At 40.3% G+C, this 20,723-nt stretch overlaps 2 protein-coding genes across 7 annotated transcripts in view; one reads left to right on the forward strand and one right to left on the reverse strand.

The window, feature by feature from the left end:
- The window catches only part of MTFR2 (mitochondrial fission regulator 2), a 364,022-nt gene that overhangs the window by 309,138 nt on the left and 34,161 nt on the right, over positions 1-20,723 (reverse strand). The window lies entirely within an intron of this gene.
- The window catches only part of PDE7B (phosphodiesterase 7B), a 175,763-nt gene that overhangs the window by 148,077 nt on the left and 6,963 nt on the right, over positions 1-20,723 (forward strand). For all 6 annotated transcript variants that reach the window (XM_062639618.1, XM_062639620.1, XM_062639622.1 and 3 more), the window contains 8 exons: positions 3,272-3,423; positions 4,675-4,738; positions 6,852-6,947; positions 8,636-8,736; positions 10,194-10,325; positions 16,015-16,106; positions 17,150-17,294; positions 19,312-19,408. In XM_062639618.1, the coding sequence (XP_062495602.1) occupies positions 3,272-3,423; positions 4,675-4,738; positions 6,852-6,947; positions 8,636-8,736; positions 10,194-10,325; positions 16,015-16,106; positions 17,150-17,294; positions 19,312-19,408 (879 nt within the window). The remainder of the gene's footprint in view (positions 1-3,271; positions 3,424-4,674; positions 4,739-6,851; positions 6,948-8,635; positions 8,737-10,193; positions 10,326-16,014; positions 16,107-17,149; positions 17,295-19,311; positions 19,409-20,723) is intronic.

Consider the following 20,723-nt stretch of genomic DNA (forward strand, 5'->3'; position numbering starts at 1 on the left):
TCAATAACTCTTTATGTTTCAAAGTCACTGTATGACTTACATAAGGTGTTGTCACTGAAGTTTTGTATTTACAATTGAAATTGAAATTTACAGTTGTCAGTAAGGAAGTGGTGTGTTCAGTGTATTACTATAAGTCATTCACGTAAACCCTGAATTTCATCTTAAAAATGCATCTTGAGTTCATGTCAGCTGGTGGATCACATGTTAGGAATGGCTCTTGGCTGCTGGGAGATTCAGGTGTGACTGCTGAGCTGAGGACAGAATTTTAGCCTGCGTTTTCAGCTTCTTCACTTTTTGTTCGTCTTTTTAACCATCCTTTTTCTCTCAACTTCATATGGCTGTATTCTTGTGTTTAACACTGATTTTGGGAGGCAAAAGAGAAAATGCTGATGAGATTATAATAGTCTGGGATGTGTTGTGCTTAGCGGGGGCAGTTTTATGCAAGACACCATCATAATAAGGTTCATTATTGTGGATGTCATAATAATCTGTTATGAGTCATAGCAATCATCTGACAAGTCCTGTGATTCATAGAGAAATCAATTATTACTGAAATGACCCAAAGGATTCAATATTAATATGATATCCTTTAAATCAACATCCAGAGTTTTCATGTGGATAATCTGCTCGGCAGGATTTGGGCTGTTCTGTCAGGAGCCCAATATTGAAAATATGTCTCCTACCATTCTTTATCAGTATAATGAACTTCTTCCCTTATAAATGAAAATCCAGAACACAAAATACAGAAAAAAAGATTATTGTGAAAAGTCTTTTTGCATTATATATTGTAATACAGTGCTCAACTGAAGCAGCAAGTAATGTTTCAGAGACACTGTCTGCCGATGATTAGGGTTGAGACCCATGACAACCTTATGGAGGACTGTGACAAAGAAGTGGCAACAAGTTTGATGGTTCAATTCAGAAAATAAGTTTCAAAATAAGCAAGCGTTTATTTCAACCTGATGTGTTTGTCGTTTGGTAAGCATTTGTGCTACTGAAATAGTCTGGTAATCAAAAGGATAAAATGACCACTTCTTCATAATCCAACACACAGCTGCTTGCTGGGACTTGGGCCAAACCTTCACCTTCAGATCACCCCACAGCAATGCTTACATGTGAGTTTTAAAGAGAGTTTAGGGGAATGTAGCTCTCTGTCTTTAGCTGAAAAAAAAAAACAAATATTAACTTAGGTAAAAATCAGTTGGAGCAGCTGTTCATTTTTAACATACAAAAGGGAATTTTTCCATACTTTAAAATTTAAACTTGTTACCTGAAAGTAGTGATGGTTTGGAGGCAAAGATGGAATTAGGAAAATTGGAAAGTTGAGAAACAGCTGACACAAGTTTAAAAAGTTAATTCATTTTAAGACTGTTTTGTTACCTAGGAATTAAGCTGAATGCTAGCAATCATCTCTTAGCAGCACTATATAAATGCAAAGAAATGTGAAAACAAGCCTACAAGTTCCTCCACATGACGCTGTCACTGGGTAACTGTTAGCACCTATGTTAGTTACTCCTTCAATGGGCCATGAAATTGTTCCAGCTTTTAAAATGTGTGAGAGAATTAAGGCAGGTGCTGGCACATCATAAATGAAACTCCAACCTTCAGGCTGGTACAGTAGTGACATTGTTACTGTTCGCATTCTTGAAAACACATGGCTTGTCAAGCTGCAGTAAAATTATTTTGTGCTTTTACATTATTAAAACTCAGTGGCGTCTTTGGGCTGCCCACAAAAGGTGTGAGACTTACAGGCGTAAGAATATACATTAATTATTGATACTTGCTATGTATTTTTGTTGTTGTTACTGAGTTTGTGTTGCTCAGTAGCTGTTGGATTACCTAAGGAAGAGATTTGCTACAGAAGGTGCTCCCATCTGCTGTTGGAGAACTCAAATACTGATCCAAAAAAACCCTTAATGACTTCTCTGAAAAATCTCTCAGAATAATAATACTCATAAAACCAGCATACAAAGTCAAGCCTGATTTCACAGCAGAACAGAGGCTCAGCATTTTTTCATTAAAGGGAACAGCAGAATATAAAGAGTCATCTGAAGTCTGTGGGTGTTTTTCCTGAGTTCTTAAACCTTTCTTTAAACCTTAAATCCAGCAAATTGCTATGCAGCTTCTTACCTCAAGCAATCATTACTGTTCTCTCAAAGGAGCGCTTAATCTTCAGTTTCTTACAAGGTTCCTCTTACAGATAAAACTGCGTTGAATCCTACTACCTTCAAACAACTGTCCAGTTTCTGTCCTTCTGTTTTCCAAAACTTGTACCAGACTGTGAAATGAAAACGTCACAACTGTGTGTGAGGTTCTGTTAAAAATTTCAGATGAGATTATCTAAATTTATAGTCATTTTTAGGAAACCTGCATATTTTTCTTACTAGCAGTAAGGTTATTTAATTACTCTAATTACTGATTTAATCACTGTATAAAAACTGCCTTTGTTTTTGTGCCACATTTAGCCCTGTATGAAAATCTCTTAATACAGCATTAGGGAATTAGAATTGTCCTCGTACTGAGTAAAAAGAACATGCTCTCTTGTGTAATCAGAAAAGCGTGTATTGCCTGAATATGCTTGCTTTCCTAATTGTAGAACTAAAATATTTCTGTCGTTTATAATTTGCCTTTATATGTAGGAAGGGCACCAGACAATAGGATTATTAACCTATTCTTGCTTCTTTCTCTCCATTTTCTCATTTTCCAAAAGTGGGTCTTACATCTGTGCTTTTAAACTGTATTTTGATGTCTCTTCTGGTGTCACTTTTTTGGTTTTATATTGAAGATCACCTTGTATGCTAGCACTATGTAATTTTAATATGTTCCAGTGACAGTCCTGTGAGGTGGCAAGCTAATGCTATTTTCAATTGTATAGCTAGGGAACAGAGGCACAGAAGACTAGGAGCAGCTTTTCCATACCTGACTCTGCCTAGTCATTTAGGCTCCCTGTAGACAGCTAGTTAGGTGATATATCAACCCCAGTGACATAGCCTAGATCACATTAAAGCCCGTGGCAGGCAGTGTACTGAATTCAGATATTCCAAGGCCCACTTTAGTACTTTTTTTTATTGGAACATATATCCTTTCTGAAATAAACATGTATATTATGCTGAAATGCAGGATTTTGAATTCTTCATGTAGATTGGCAAGAGGCGTGAACTTTACAATTTTTTGCTATTTTAAAGTCTTTGCTATTTCTCCCATTAAATAATTGAGAATGTCATCCTTCGTCTTGGGTTTTCATGGTTTTGGTACTGCTTGCTTTTCACAGATTCTACACTTTCAGGGGAAATTGGCACCAAGAAGAAAGTGAAAAGACTGTTAAGTTTCCAGAGGTATTTCCATGCATCCCGGTTACTGCGTGGAATTGTACCACAAGCCTCTCTGTACCTACTGGATGAGGACTACCTTGGGCAAGCAAGGGTAAGACAGGTTTCCACATCTCCATTTCTCCAGAGAGTGTTGGGTTTGTTTCAGTCTTCAGATAAACAAATGTATGGCTAATCTTTCTTAAATGACCTACATTACTTGCCTGCCTCACAGCAGACTGTCAATTCCTCTTTTACAGTTACAGCTTTAAAGGCTTAGTCTCAAAACAACAAGAAAGCATCTAAATGTATTCAGCATTTTCATATTCTGTCAACTGAAATTATAATCTGGATTTATTAAAGGGTGAAGGATCCCTGGCTAAGTCACCAATTTAAGTAAGGGTGGCCTTGAGACAGGATTTAGTTCATCCACTTGAAACAAGACAACTATCTCTCAGCTGGTATGGAGCACCTATTAGGCAACCCAGAATAGCTCTCCATAATGGCAAAGACTAGGAAACAAGGAACAGTCACTGTAAAGAACTTCACAAGAATCAAAATACTGTTCTCTTATTTTACAGCTTTCATACTTACTTTGGATGGTATTTTCTAGCAAAACTTGGACAATTGATGGCATTGGGATTATGAGCCTAGGCAATTCTTATTCTCTGCAAGAGAAAATTACATACCAGGTGTTAAAAAGTAATTAAGAATCCAGAACTGGTTTGAATATAGATTAAACTATGGGGGTGAACACACATTTCATTCACACATAGGTCATACAGTTAGTCCAGACTCATTCTCTTGGCTGAACTGATGTAGCTGTAAAAACACTGTATATGGTGATAATGATAGATTCTTATGCATGGCTGAGTGGGCTTCCCAGAAGCACTTTATCTTAGTTTATAAAAGCTATTCCTCTGTATTGGTTTGTTTAGCAAAATGTAATTCATATTCACTGTGAGAGCTAAGATTGTGTTTTACTGTAATAAAAACCTAAGAGAATTTGTACTGAATTGATTTGGGGACACGAAAGAGCAAGAAAAAAGTTGTGCAATAAAAGGGAATATTTTCATAATATTTTGATTTGTATTATTCCATGTTTTAAGCTCTATTTAGAAAGTATTTTTAGTGTCAAGTTCAAAACCTCCTCAGTTAGAAGTGCAAACGATACAGGTTTTTATGCAGTAGAGGTAAACTTGGTTCCTGATGCCTGATATTTCAAATACATCTCTATAGCTTTCCCAAACAAAACTTGAAAGCAGCAGCAATCAATCCTATAATTGATGAATGTAGAATAATAATTTATATCTGCTTTACAGTTTGACATACCAGTCATTTGCCTTTTCATATTTGTTTTTTGTAGCATATGCTGTCCAAAGTGGGAATGTGGGATTTTGACATTTTCTTGTTTGACCGCTTGACAAATGGTAAGTAATTTTCAAAAATGTTTTCTTTTAGCGTCTCTCACATATCACTGTTCTAAAAATCCCTAATTAATTAATTGCTAAACATTTCCAGTTTAGATTACTGAAGAGAAATTACACACAATCAACTTCTCTTCAGATCATATCCTTGAACATTTTCAGGCTTTTCCTGAACAATAGGGTAATGTTTAGAGTGTGGTTTTGTATTTACCTAATCTCCTGCATTTGTTATGGTCTCCTTTTCAAGGAGGTGTTTCAGTTTCCTTACCTGGGAAATTCCAAAAGTACTTTAAATATACCTATTGAATACATTGGTCAATAACTCCAGATGTCCATAATCAGTCAATTTCCATCAATATGATATACCTTCAACTGAAGATATCCTTACTTCTGTTCATCAGCAAAAATTAGGAAATTCGTTAAGAAAGTAAAAATCTGTGAAATGTTTCGTCTAAATATATGCCTGTAACACCACACACACCCCGATGTCTAGGCAATACCTCTTGATCAGGTAACTGACTAAAGAGGCCATGATCACACATTTCTCCTTTCTTAGGAAGGAGATTTCTCATTCCTCACCCCCAGTCTAATTAGGTTTGGAAGGGGAAGAAGGTGTAGAAAAAGGTTGGTTTAGAGAGTAATTCAACTGAGTGACTAGCAGTGAAGAATGGGTGGGACTGCAAATGGCAAGGGAAGCAAAAACATAATTCTTCTGAATTACCTTTCTGCACCCCTGTTCAGTAGTTCAGGCCGAGTAAGCTTCCATGTACTCTTCGTACATCTATTTATTTTCTTTCCTGAGTTACATTAAATAAGAAAAGACTCCCTTCAAGCCCTGTTTTTATGTTTTATGTTTTGGTTGGTTTGGGTGTTTTTTCTAACTTTTCTGGAAGCACTGCTGTTGAATTTTGCAGTGCAAACTTTTATAAATACCCTGTGTATGTATATTTGATCATATAATACTAGTTAGGCACAATTTTGCTAGTGTCCCCAGTATTGGGTTCACAATAAGGACAGATTTAACACTACAGTGGAACTGGAGACCGTAACTGGTGCAATTCGTATTTCCTGTCTGCATCATTGTTATGAGATGCAGTTGTAATTGAGCTACAAACTGCTGATTTCTGAGTAATCAATTATTAAAATATAGCAAACTGAAGTGGCAGAAAAGCCATTCTCCTTTCTGTGGTTTCTGGAGGTAGACCTGGCTTAGGAAGGTGATGTGGTTCTCAGACAAGCCTGTCAGAAGTTTTCCAGTTAAAACCATGTCAGTTTGCCTTCTGCATCAAATTGAAACAGCAAATGTGACCTTACGGCATCTAGAGACAAGAATGGCACTTGTCGTGGTTTAAACCCAGTCAGGTAATTCGTTCACACCCCCCCCCCCCTTCTTTCCCTCCCCCTACTCACGGAGGGACGGAGAGGAGAATCGAAAAGAATGCAACTCCCACGGGTTGAGATAAGAACAGTTTAGTAACTAAGGTATAACACAAATCACTACTGCTACCACCAATAATAATAATGATAAAGGAAATAACAAGGGAAGAGAATACGACATCTCACTACCAGTCAACCGATAACTCGCCCCCCAAGCCCAACCAAGCTCTGACCGATACCTCCTCCAACCCTGCAGTCCCCCAGCCCTTCCGGCTAACTCCCAGTTACCTCCTGGGCATGACGTGCTGTGGTATGGAATACCTCTTTGGTCAGTTTGGGTCAGGTGTCCTGTCTCTGCTTCCTCCTGGCTTCCTCTCCTCCCTGGCAGAGCATGAGGCTCACAAAGTCCTTGGCCAAACCAAAACATCATTGTTATCAGCTCTGTTCCCAGGCTGAAAGTCAAAACACAGCACTGCACCAGCTACCAAGGAGGAGAAAAATGACTGCTACTGCTGAACCCAGGACACACTCCACCACTACAGCCATACCCTCAAATCTTGTTTATATACAGGGGTAATTTATGTAAGATACTTTTGAGTAGCTTTATAGTGACGCTTTTGAGTGTGTTATCACTAAGATGGTAGGAGCTGGCTAATAGAAAATTACCAAGATTTTTAGTCTTGCTTGTTTTGTAGCTACGTGTTAAGGGAATCTAACAGCTGTTCCTTTCTGCTTTTAGGAAACAGTCTTGTAACACTGCTTTGTCACCTCTTCAATGTGCATGGACTTATTCACCATTTCCAGTTAGACATGGTTACATTACACAGGTTTTTAGGTAAGTACTCACCTCAAAGTCGTCTTTAAATGCAGTTTACAGATTAAGTAGGGCATCAAAGAAAGCACTGGTTTGGTCTCCCTATCTGTGTAAAATCGTTATGTTGCTGCAAATGTTTCGGTAAAACATTTGTGTGATATGTATTAATACACAATTTACAGGCACTCAGGTACATGGTTCAGTATTTATTAACTCAATGGAGGGACTTCAAAAGGCTCTGCATTGGGCTGAAGCATCCCAGTACCACAGTTGCACTGGTGTTTTTAAAAAAAGTATGCCATGCAGAGATGTGGCCAGCCAAGCAGGCCCACACAGACAGACATTGCAGAACCTACCCATGCACATTATAATTGTGGTGCAGTGTAATTATGTTAGTGACTAACAGACCACTGAGACCCAGGGCAGTTAAAAGCTTATGTGCAAAATTTAACAAATTATATCAAGCTGTCTGCACTGAATAGTGTTGATGAAAGCCCCTGCTGCTGTTACTGCCAACCGAAACATTAGCCCCATGCTGTCAGTGAACCAAAAGAAGAAATTGGCCAAAATCAATTACATTTTGCATCATGTTTTGAATGCAGCTGAACGCCGGTTTGCTAGGCTGTGAGGCGGAGTTTCCAAGGCAGGGTCTCTTCTTTAAGACTGCCTAATTGTCGCTTTTGGAAAGCATTCCTCCAGTGTGGAGACAGACAGAATCTCCCTGCTGTTTGTCACTCCTGTGGGCAGCCATGAAGTGGACACTCAGATAATTAGAGCTAGTGGTACTCAGGGTTTAAAGGATTACCCACCGTAACTTCAGATGCCTGTGGAGCTGGAAACAAACTGAAGGCTGGGACTTTCTTTGGTGTCCCCCATGCTGGTGATGAGTGCCATGGGAAATTTGCCCATTACCTTTCTCTTTGATTAATTTGATAGTGTCTAGGAGAGTGCTTTGGGCAAGACCACCTGCAGTTTACAGTGTTCATGTGCTCTTGCCCTAAGACCACCTAATGGTGCAGGTACTGTCTTGAGGAACGTATGAGTCTGAAGCGCACACCTCAATGATTTTCTGTACAAGCAAAAGCTGAGAGTTAAAAGATTGGTGCTTCTGGTCCAGCTGGACCAGTTCCAGCACTGCAAACCAAAATATGAGTGAGTGGTGTTTTAAAATTAACACATAGATGTGACTAAAATTATCACAGGATTTTGCTCCAAATACTCCAAAGCTGTATCTTTTGATTCTCTGTCTGGAGGATGTAGGAATGCCTTTGACTGTAGTTAAGTCACTCAAATAACAAATGATGCCAGGATATCAGGGCCTCGCCTCCTGCTGCTGTAAAATAGGTGGTACTGACTTAATGACATATTACTCCCTTATGACACCAGCCTAAATAATTACACTCCATTGTGGATGAATTTGCCTCTCTTCCTTATTTATTTTACTCCTGAATGAGAGCCTTCACTAAGGTAAGAAAGAGTTGATTTATTCACTAGACCCGGTATATCCCCTTGGGCCTCACAAATCCTGTCATTCATTTTTTGTTTAAAGGTATCCCAATAAGAGCACCAGTCTAAGTAAGCTACAGCTATTTGAAGAAACTCCTTAGGTAGTTGACTGCAAAACCTCAATTGTACTTTAAATCCAGTTCCCACTTGTGGCCGTGGTATTCAGAGCCAAAAGGATCTTTGTTTTCTGTTTTGGTTCTCAGTTATGGTTCAAGAAGATTACCATAGCCAAAACCCGTACCACAATGCTGTCCATGCTGCTGATGTCACCCAAGCTATGCACTGCTATCTGAGGGAGCCCAAGGTAATGACCTTTCACACTTATTTTGCTTTCAGATAATTCTCAACTTGTTTCCCCAAGATTGAAAAAAAATATAAAAGCAGCTATTTTTAGATAGCAGAAAAAGTTTGCGGGCTTCAAGTCAACAACCAGTCAATAGCAGAGTCAGCTACAGACTGCAGACATTTCAAACAAGATACTAGTTACTTCACATCATGCAGGTGATGTATCAAACTGATGCTGAATGAGCTGCCATGACCATGTGTACCAGCCCCCCACCAGTGGCTGCAGTCCTTCCATCAGAGCCAGCAGAAGGCAACGCATGCCCGTGCCTCAGGACATAAGCCTCTCACATCAGTATTTCAAAATAACAAATCGGGCAGGGCAACACCATAAAAGGGGACAGTGGTCCTTTAGACTGGGTCTGTTGCAAGGGTATCCTCTGTATGAGTAAACAGCAGCTTCAGCAAGCCCTCACAACATGAGGATATGACGTTGCTTTATGTGTTACTGGAATGCACCATAATACTGTAATGCTGAGCCACAGTATAACAATATAGCTAATCTTTCCTGGCTTAATTTAAGTGAAAGGAAGTTCTGCTAGAATTAGCAAATTGTTAGGCCAGAATATAGTAATGGTAAATGAGGACAGGAGCAGGCTAGAGCTTTCTTGTATTTCCATCTCCTGCAAGATCTGCGAGTGCCTTCTGTCAAGAAGTGTGAAGGACAGCCAACATCCAGAATACCACACTGCTTTTCATTTCTCACCTCAGAATGCTGTACTCTGTACAGACTCATCAGGCTGGTAATAACTACATCACCATGAGAAACAGAAAATGCCAAGACTTCTTTTTTTTTTCTTCCTCGCCAATGATAACAAAATTTGCTTCTGAATGATAAGTGGTATAGAAGAAAAAAATCTGGGCAGGTTTTCAAATGTGGATGTCTGCAGCTAGAAAATTAAATTACGTTCCAGTAAAGTACTTATATTTGAACTGAAGTTGCTAACAGCCAAGTTTGAAATTTCAAAAGTTTACAAACTCTGCATTTTACAACACAGTGCTGCACTACAAAAATGAAGCCTGATGTACTGTTGGTATTACTAAACACTGTGTGAAACAGAGCTTTTATCATGTATGCTAACGTACACCAATCTGCTAGAATACTTACTTTTTTAAACTGAAGCTTTTAGACTATGCTCAAGCACTTCTATAACAACAATCCCTATAATGCCATGAATGATGATAAGAAAAACTGTAATAAAATATGAGTAATATAGTCTGATATCTTTATAGATGTTTGTTCAACAGTCACCTTTAAAATGTTGTTTACAAAATTTATTAAATATTTGACATTTGTGTACAAAAGCCTTCAAAACTGAGCAATGCCACGATGTCAGCTGATTGGCTTATTTGCCAAAAGAAAAAAAAAAAAGGTATTTGCTGTTCATGTTCTTGTTGTGATTAATGTGTGTCATTCAGCTTGCCAACTTCCTCACCCCATTGGACATCATGCTCGGACTGCTGGCTGCTGCAGCCCATGACGTGGATCATCCGGGGGTCAACCAACCCTTTCTGATTAAAACTAAACACCACCTTGCCAGCCTGTACCAGGTAAAACTGCTCATCAAGTTGATAATATGTAAAATGATGTCAAAGAGAGTCTAAGCAATTTGCAGTGAACTTTAATGCCAAAATCTGGTGGCAGAGGGATGTTGATCAAATCAACCTGCACTTCAGAACCTGGACAATTTCAGTTAAGTTCAGCACTGGGTGTCCTTCTTAACAGCAGAGCTGATACACATGATAAGGAAGGTGGAAATGTCAGATTTTGTTGAGCATGTTTAAGCCAAGTTGGTTGCCTAGGTTATTTCTTCTGTGGATCACCTGGGGTAAGGGACGGTGGGTAAGAGATTTAAAATCATAGCAAGACAATTTGTATTTCTTCTTCCTTCAGTGAGCAAGTAAGCAGCAGGCATGTTCTAAATTGGCATTGCATCAAAACAAGCTTACTTCATGTGGTTCTAGTAAAATTAAACCCTTAATGAATACTGCAATTTAAAAAAAAAAAGAAAGAAAAAAGAAGATAGAGGAAAACAAAGGAAAAATTGTAGCTATTGACCCTAATATGCCTGGAGATACAAAGAAAAAACTTAAAAACAGACACCAAGTCACACCACAGGCTGTCTAGACCATTATCCTGTTTCTAACAGCAGTCAGTGAAAGATCTCAGAGAGAAACATAGGCCTGAGATAAGTGTAGATTGGTCCTTCACCTGGTATATGTCCTCCCAGCTCTGGCAAACATTGGTAGAAGACTTCCTGAAACAAAAACAGATACCCTCCCATCCTGCCCTGACTTTTGTGGTCCTTTTTGAGTATATTTGTAGTTCTGGCCTCTGGCAATCACTGTAGCTCTGGATTTTATCCACAGCTGTTCTATGTGTATAATCTTTGCATGCATGTATACGTTACTATGTATGCACATCTCTGTTCTGTACATTATACTTACATATACGTGCTGGAGCAATGCCATAAATCACTGTAATTTGTAGCAATAAATGGAGGTGGTATTGATTTCTAGCCTTTGGAAGAGTCAGCTTCAACCTTTGTAACAGGGTGTCAGAAACAGAGTATCCCAAGTTTAGATGAATAACTGAGGATTCACTAATAGTTACATACCTTTTTACACATACTTAGGAAATTGAGAGTTTGCTGTGATGTGCTTACTGCTTGAAGAGATTCTCTCTTGTTTTTCCCTACTCAAGCAACGTTTGGGTTTTCCCATAAGAAATGCAGCTATCCTGCCCTGAGGAAAGGGAGCAGTCTGTACAGTGGGAACCCCAGCCAGGGCACAGTGGTGCTTAGACACTTAAAACTTTGTGACTCGTCACAAGCTGATGCAGTTTATGAATTCATACACACACGTGTCTGGTGTGTTTTGCTCTAGTCTCTTCTATCAGGCCAGCTGAGTAGGGAGGGAGAAAAGCCAGGGACTAAACCAGGGGACTTTGGCAAGGTTATGTTAAGGGTCCTTGGAAGAGGAGTGGGTAGAGCCATTCCACAAAGCCCCTGGTCCTCTGAAAATGTATACAACCCCTCTCAAATTCATAGTGGGAAACGGTAATATATGATTAGGATGAACATTCAGACTATTGTGAAAGAAATGTAGCTAAAATATTAGTATCTTGGAAAGGTGGTTTCTGCTCAGCTAACTGGGCTTAAATATACTTTCAAATGTTGGTTAGAAAGGCACTGACAATACAGAAAATGCAATCTTTCAACAGCAGATGTGACTGATAAGTATCCTATTTAGGGACCTTCAGTGGTAAGTTTGACTTATTTTATCTGAAATTGATCCCAGATTGTTTCTGAAGATTTTAGTAGCATGCAGTAAATGGATGCCAGTAAAAATAACAATGCTGGAAAAAGTTTAGCTGAAAATGTTTCCAGTCAAAAATTTAGGTTCAGTGAATAGTCTTGAAAACAATAAGTTACATTCTTCTCAATATTAGTGCTTTAACATGTGCTTGAAACAGAAACAAAAAAGTTCTAGTATTTTTGGTTTTTAAGTAGCAGAGCCACAGAAGTGCTGGGACTAACCAGAAAAATGATCAAACAAAAGTAAGTTTAAACATAGCTGGCAGACTTTTTTCACTGAAACAGTAGTAACTGAGGCTAAGGGTTATTTGTTTATGGTGTCTCTTTGCATGTGATTGTTTGTACATTTAAATTAGAACTTTACATCTGGGAAGAAAAATTTTGCAAAACCAGGTGTCATGGTTTAAGCCCAGCTGGTAACTCAGCACCACGCAGCCTCTCACTCAACCCCTCCTTGTCCCCCCCCCACCAGGCAGGATGGGGAGGAGAATCGAAGGAATGTAAACCCCACAGGTTGAGATATGAACAGTCCAATAACTAAAGTATAATATAAAACTACTACTCCTCCTCCTCCTCCTAATAATAATAATAATAATAATGGAAGTAACAAAGGGAGAGAATATGAAACTAAAAAGGGAAGGGAAAAGCAAACAATAAACACAAGTGATGCACAATACAATTGCTCACCAGCCACTGACAGATACCCAGACCAACCTGAACAGCAGTCTGGGACTTCAGGATGCCTCCCCCCAGTTTATATACTGAGCATGACATGCGGTGGTATGGAATACCCCTTTGGCTAGTTTGGGGCAGGTGTCCTGTCTCTGCTTCCTCCTGGCTTCTTGTGCCCCTCCTCCCTGACAGAGCATGAGATGGAGAAGTCCTTGATCAGACTAAGCATTACTTAAATTTCTAATTAAAGTATCATTTCCAGGGATTTAATATTGTGTAGCTAATCCAATTGCTCAGTGACTAAGAATAGATGACCAGATTGAAAGAAATTTAAATTCCCTTCCACTCTGAATTGAAATGGAAGTCTTCTCTGTACCTAGAAAATAGTCTTCTCTTAAAGTTATTAGTCTTTTCCAAATGTGTCAAGTGTGGTGGTTTGAGTGGCTCAGGGAAAAGCACGGATTGGAGATTATGTGATGCTCTAAGTAAAAAAAAAAAAACCAAAAAAAAAAAAAAACCCAACATTTTTTCATCACAGTCCTGAAGCCTTGTGTTATAGCAGTCCAGTAGTTTTAAGCATTAGATGTGACAGAGGCTTCCTAGTATGCAGCCTTTAAAGCAAACCTGAGCTACTAAGTTTAAAAAAAAAAGAAAATTATGGGCAAGCAGAGGTAAGAACCCCAATCTGCAGGCTGGCACATAGACTTTTCCCTGCATGGGTTATCTCCCCACCAGCCGAGGCAATCAGTTAGCTCATGGCAATTAGTCTTAATAAGGCAGTAGAGTGTTCCTAGGTGGAATAGCTGACTCTACTAATTATTGTCAGCAGCTCCAAGGATTCTGGCTGCTTACATTTAAGAGGGAGTCATATGACTTCATGCTCAGTTGCTGCTTGTTAATTTGACCTTTTCTTTTCTCTCCTCCACTAGACAGTGCAGCAGCTTCACTTTAAGTTCCCCCTATAGCAACAGGCAAAGAGCAAAAACTTACAGAATTTTAAATACTCTGAGATGGATACTTGAGTTTGCTTTTTCTTTTGAGTAATTATTAGTTGGATGCAAGAAAATTCTTGGATGTCTACACACTCAGCCCTATTCAGGCTGGCCTTCAGCATGGCCAAAGAGCAACTGCATCCATGAAAGGCAATTCCCTAGTGGAGGTAGCTGCTGCTGAAGCATTCCCTCCCAGCAAGGAACACTGCCATGCTGGACAGGATGTGGGGGCACAGGGTGCTCTGAGGGGGATTTCCCCAGTTGGGATGTTTCAAGGGTGCAGTCAGACTAGGGAATTACCCTCTATGGATGCATACAGGCACTGTCTTAAACAAATGTAAGGCTTCCCAAAAAATAAAGCTGACAGGCAGAATATGTCTAATTTACATTAGGGTAGGAAGATGGTAGGTAGGTAGGGCTTGGGGTGACTGTTGGGAGCAGGATTCAGCTCCACTGGGGAGGTAAAAGAAGCAAAAAATCTGTTGTTATGTCCTATTACATTCTCTTATTTTTCTTGGTCAGAGTTTAGGGGTGCAAAAGTCCATCCTGATGTACTTAGGCAAAAAGAGAAGAGGGATATTTAAGTTGGCTGATGAACAAAATTCCTGTCAAAAGCAGATATTGCACAGCTGATCCTGAGTTCTGAGTCTGTCAGCTCTTCCAAGGAAAAGGACTTAATCTTTGCATGTTTGGAAAGTTTTGAGGTTGGTTTTGTTTTTTACCCCAGTATCCATGGGGTAGGGAAACAAACAAAACCAAACAAACGAAACCCAAACCCACACACACAAAGGCAACATATCAGTGATTGTATGAAATCAAAAGCAACTGAATGTACTGCAGAAAATATCATAATAAGAAATCAATCCAATTCGTGCTCTCACCTTGGTCTCTCCTTTGCACTAATTTTGATCATGAAATTTCAAGAAAATTACTGACAAGATGATCAAAATCCAGATTGGATCTTGGTTGCTGGCAGTGTTTAGTGTTCCAACAGTCACCAGATCTGACCAAATTACAAAGGAGGATGGGAAAGCCTTAAGGAGAAAATTCTGTTCAGCCCTTCTCGAAGAAGTGGAAGCTGTGTGTCACATCCAACAGGAAAGGCAGTACTACCACAGCTACCTTGCAGTGCTGTGGGACCCTGCAGAAGGGAGCCAGACATTAACAGTGGCCAGAGAGGGGGATTCTGACTCTAGTTTCCCAGCTGGCAGTGACAGGGTGGAGTCCTTCCTCTGCTACCTGCCCCAAAAGTTTTATTGGTTTGGGTTTTTTTTAATCCAGTGCTTATCTACCACAAAAGTCATGAACTGCCCAAAACAGGGATCAAATGCCACAACTCCCCTGAGAGTATCCCTGGTGTCAGGTGACAGTTGTCTCCCTCACACTGGGCACATTGTGGATATATGAGGACTCTGCCATTCACTGGAGGGGTGTTCCACGGGACCACTTCTCTGCAGCAAGCAGATGCTTTTGTGAATTACAGTTGTGTTAGGGGTTTTGGAACAAGTGATGTTTTTGAGGCGTTCAGTGGTAAAAAGTACTCTGTGAATTAAATGCGTGATGATTGGCAAATGCATTGTGTGTTAGGATAGTAATATAAAGTCATCAGACACAAGATACCCAATTTGTTGTAATTTACAGACAACCTAGAAAGCTGGGTTTCTATTCCTTAGGAATTTTTTCTGACCTAACTTTGGTTCCACTTAGTTGGAAGCAAACAAACAAAAAGGACTCAAAATTTATTGCAGGCTAAGCTGCTGAAGCCTGCAGATGCTCAGTGATACTGATCCTCTTCTTGCTTTCACAGAGCAGCTGCAGACAGCTTCCAGTTCCCTTATTCCAAGGGAAATTTGGCAGTTTATCTTTCTTTTTTTTTTTTTTTTTGTCCACTCTGCATTCAAACTCTAGAAGCTGAGAAGTCAATCTGGGATCAGTAGGAGGTAAAAATACGATTTTGCACTTTAGTTTGTTAATAAATCTGTTAGAATGCAAGCTACCTCCCACTCAGATGAGATTAGCTCCTCTGTTCATAGCTGGACTCTAGGGCTGACCTTAGCTAGGAAACGTGGAAGCACAAGGTTCTTAACTGTGGAAATCCAGACCAGTTCCTCAAGTCCAAGCGTGTGCTAAAAAGCACACATTTTAGGCTCATGTTCAGCACTTCCAACCTGCTCTAGGCATTGTGTGATACAGCAAGTCTGCGTCTGTACCATGGATACATGCCTAATCCTTGAATTTATTCCCTTTACTCCTCCATAGAATGTTTCAGTGCTAGAAAATCATCACTGGCGGTCAACGATAGGCATGCTTCGAGAGTCACGGCTCCTCGCTCATCTGCCCAAGGAGGTGACGTAAGTGTCCACTGGAAGAATTGCATCACTGAAACTAGCCTGTGGCTTCCTTTACTCTTCTTGGAAGGACAATGGCAGAGGCCCAGGCTTCAGAGTAGGCTGAACTTACTGTCCTCAATTTGTGCCAGTAAGAAATCCTGAGACAAGGTTATACAGCAGCGCTATTTTCTAAGACCTCGCCACTTCTGCAGCACAGGAATTGCCACTGTCAGGGTGAGGAACACTGGGAGTCACAGCAGGAACAGACCTTTTCAGGACCATTGTTGGTATTTTTCATTTTACATAGCACCAACCAATTATGGAAAGATTTAGGTATTAAAAAACATTAAATAGAAAAATAAAGCAGTTGGTCAAGTAGCATCAGGACTGCTCAGGAGGCGTGGTTCAGTCTTCACCATCTTTTCAAGTGAAGCAAAAAAAAAAAAGCAGCAGCATGCACCTTGGCCAGGTTGATGCTAACTTCTTACCTGCTGGTTTTGTGCAGTGTTAGGAGTAGAGACTGAGCCAGTGTACAGCCTGCAATACAAAATTTTAATCACAGGTGACCTTACTGAGAATATAAACAAGCAATAAGCTCCATATCCCTCCAGAAATCCTTTGCACCAGACCAATAACATCAGTTGTACTTTAAAGGACTCCAGTCTAGTCCTTCACAACTTCAAAGCTGCAGTATTCACCACCTAGCTCTGAGCATCTAAGATGTGACCATTTTTCTAGAGGCTTTATGCTGTTGTTTTGGGTTTGTTGGTTTTGGTTTCTTTTTGTGGTTTGGGTTTGTTTGGTTTTTTTCACTTTCCTAGTACTTTTCAGAAGCTTTCCGAAACAGCTATGCCAACAGGCATTTTTCTTCTATGTTATCTATTCCTTCTGAACCCATTTAGGCAGTTAGATCAGTCATGCCCCACAAACCCCAGCAGAGACTGACCAAAGAGATCAGATTGGATCCATAAAGAAAGAGAATCTTTATGGTAGCTCTGATTTGTAGCAGATTGTTTTGAGCTAGTGGTTTGGTGATTGAAGGAGATTATTTTGCTTAATTGTAGACAGGACATCGAGCAGCAGTTGGGCTCCCTGATCTTGGCAACAGACATCAACAGGCAGAATGAGTTTCTGATCCGTCTGAAATCTCACCTCGACAATCAGGATTTGAGGCTGGAGGATGCTCAAGACAGACATTTTATGCTTCAGGTAATGTCAAAAAAAATATTTTTCCATTCTCGTTTTTTATTAATTTCTCAAGTCACAGTAGCTCCTAGTATGTGTTAGAATAGTGATACGATAGTGTGTCTGGACATCATCATCTCCTCACCTATCACCATAAACACTTTCCTTCTGCCACCCGGCATGTCAGGCAAGCATAAGGAACCTCCAGTACTTCCTTATGTAATTTCCTTCAGTTAAAAAGCTGTGCATGCACAGATAGAGGAGAGTGTCAATTGCTGGGAAACGAAGATAAGCTATTACTTATTTTATTTCCAGACCACTGTTTCTCTTGCCAGATAATGCTTCAATCACATTCTCTCTTCTGCAGACACTACCTCACTGGTGTTATTTGCTGGCACTGTGAAGGAGAGCCCCCTTGTCTGTGTTCTTTCCAAGCCAGCTTGACACCACATGCCCAACCCTGTTCCTGGGATGGATGCTTGGAAACTGCCTCTGCAGAGACAGCTGTTGCCATGGCAGCAGGTGCTTCTCCAGTGGATCTACCCAGCTAATGAAGAAACCATGCTTTATTCAGAAATCAGATAGATTCAGGCTGGTTCTTCTGTGGTCATTAACGGGCTCTTCAGAATAAAATTCTACCTAATGAAGCATTATTTTGACTAAAATAGCTTCATATACCTGCTTCTCTGGAGAAACAACATTAATTTCACTCTTAAATACATAAAGGAGCTTAAGTAATCATTATCATTTATAAAACAAACATCTACATGTTATAAATTTGTCAAGGTTACAGGAAAGGTGCCAATTGCAAGGAAGGAAGTACTGATTTGTTAATCCTTCCACCTCCAGCAGTGTGGGAAATGTAGTAATCTACTCACCTGTCCTCCATCCAACACAGTGTTGTGTCAGATTTCTGAATGGACTATGCAGGGCAGGATAATGGGCATATCATATTTCTGGACAGATCAGGCAAGAAAGCTGTGCAAATGCCAAATGCAGAGGCGTTACAGATCTCAACTATGGCAGAAAGTTTCTTATGTGTTTTCTTGAAGATAGGAACTAGGGCACAGACATGGTGAGATTCACTTATTTAGTCAATTAGTTGTGGAAGAAGGAATAGAAAAAATTTCAAAAAATGTTGATTGATCAGGATAAATTAAAGAATGTTTGAAAGGTTCTTGTGACAGTAAAGGTCCTAGTGACAGTACCATTCAGGCTAATCAATTTAATCCAGAGAAAAAAGTGACTTGGAGACTTCCCTCCTCCAGTTTTCAGGTCTGAAGTTATACAGGACATATTTCTTACGCTTTCCTCTCAGGTGCCAGAATGATTTCTGACCTCTGTCAGGGTAACTGACTGTGTTCAGTGAAGAAATGAGGCACATGACATCTTGTTCTTAGGCAGTAAGATGGACTATTACATGGTTTACTTTTCTGAAGCAGTTACTTGATTTTAAAAACCTCTTGCCCTCCTGTACTCATTCTCCTGCAAAGCACTTAAAAGTACTAGTTAACTAAGTGAAACCAAGCCAGAGGCAGTACAGAGAGCCCTGTGCTTTGTTTTGTAAACAGAAATATGCAGACATTAAGATGAAGTGTAATTGAAGTGAGATACAAGGTCACTCACTGAGACCACAGAGAAATGATGCCCAAATACACCAGCTTGGCTCTTCCCTTCCTTGTCATCAGCCATAGGTACTGAGCCAGGCAGTCAGCAGGAGCCAGCCTGAGGTTTTTGTTGGCTTACTCCTTGCAAGAAATAACCAAAACACTTTGCATCCTTGGAATTTGGCCCTCCTCTTGTTCTCACTACAGTAAAGCAGAGGGCTGAATGAAAGTTTTGTTTGCTGCTTAAATAAATGCTTTTTCCTCACAAGGCTTATTTGGATGAGGCTGCATCTCTAAAAGGTGATCTTAACCCTATCTTAACCCTTCCCAACATCACTGCTGAAGCTTGGGAGTTTAATGACTGCCGACTGACTGCTGAAGCACTGCTGGACAGTAACATTTCCTCACCCCTAATCTATCTTCTTTGCTTTCAGATTGCGCTCAAGTGCGCTGACATTTGCAACCCTTGCCGGCTCTGGGATCTGAGCAAACAGTGGAGCGAACGGGTCTGCGAAGAGTTTTACCGGCAAGGTCAGCCCCTTCACACGTGGCAGTCCCCTTTCTCCTCGGCCTGCCAGGCTTTTTGTCTGGCAAGGCAGAGGTAGCATTCAGCTTACCCAGTTTGCCTTCAGATGTCCCTCAAGAACAAGCTGTTGAAGAGAAACTCTGCCTTATTTTAGAAGTGAGAAGAGGTAGAAAAGCATCAAGTATTTCTTTGCCCTCACTGCTCCTGTAGCAGTGTCAAGAGGGAGGAAAGGCTCTGCTGTGCCTCAGTGCTTGAATTCAGCTAGAGAGCCCACAGCTGGATTCTTCTCTGACCATTAGTGTTTCTGAGCTGAAACAGCACCAGGACTACACTGCACGAAAATCCTACTGCTGTCCATCATGTTTTATCTCGCTTTTCATGCTTCTGCCACAGCTCTGATGGGAGCCTTACCCTCGCTGTTTCCCAAATATGACACATTCTTCTGCCTACAAATGCAGAGAAAAGGTTCAAACGCGTTTCCCAGTGCGCTGTTGAAAGGGCCAAAGCAGACAAGCCAAAGCTCGGCTAGGACCTATTGCAAATATTTTCAAACCCCCGCAGAGAGCGCAGTCAGGCAGGGATTTTTTTGAAACACAGTAATTACACCATTTGGCGCTATGTGCATAGGCAAGGTCATGCTGTGCTACAGCACAGGGTGCAGCAGAGTTTAATCACTGCTAAATTCTTTGTTTGGAGCATCCTGAGAGCCAAAGGCAAGTGGCACTAACACTGGAAGAGCACACAGTTCATTTAAAATTCTGCAGTACGCAATTAAGCCACATAAGAGCTGGTACCTGGTACAGTTAGTCCATAACAAGGACAAATAGATCAGTAAGTTAATGTTCAGCCAGTGTCAATTTAGGCTGGTGAAATGTCTTTGCCTTTGATGCTTTTGAGGCGACATAAGCAATTTGCCAGATGCAGGGTTATTTAGTCAGATGTATAATCAATATCCAGCTCATGAGGACAAGGCCCCAGTTGTGCGATAACTCACCTTGAGTGTATTGAGGGACCATGCTGAGAAAGGCAGCACTCCCAACTCTTACAAAGAGGTTTTTCCCCAGGACTCAAGATTTATTGGTATAGTATCTAAAATATAATATACCTCCTAAAGGGGACACTGGAGCATATGAGGCCAATTAGAGGCTTACAGGGAGAAAAAGCATTCATGTGGGAGAATATGCATAAACTGTGGTCTGACTATCACTGGTGGCTGGATAATCCTGGTAAGTGATACAAAATCAGTATTAACTAGCATTAACATACCACTTTAAAATGTTATTGTAGACCTCTCTACCCCCTTACAAACAATGCTGGGCT

Source organism: Pezoporus occidentalis, unplaced genomic scaffold (assembly GCF_034315485.1).
Source record: "Pezoporus occidentalis ecotype Australia unplaced genomic scaffold, CSIRO_AGI_Poc_V1 ctg61, whole genome shotgun sequence".
Lineage (NCBI taxonomy): Eukaryota > Metazoa > Chordata > Aves > Psittaciformes > Psittacidae > Pezoporus > Pezoporus occidentalis.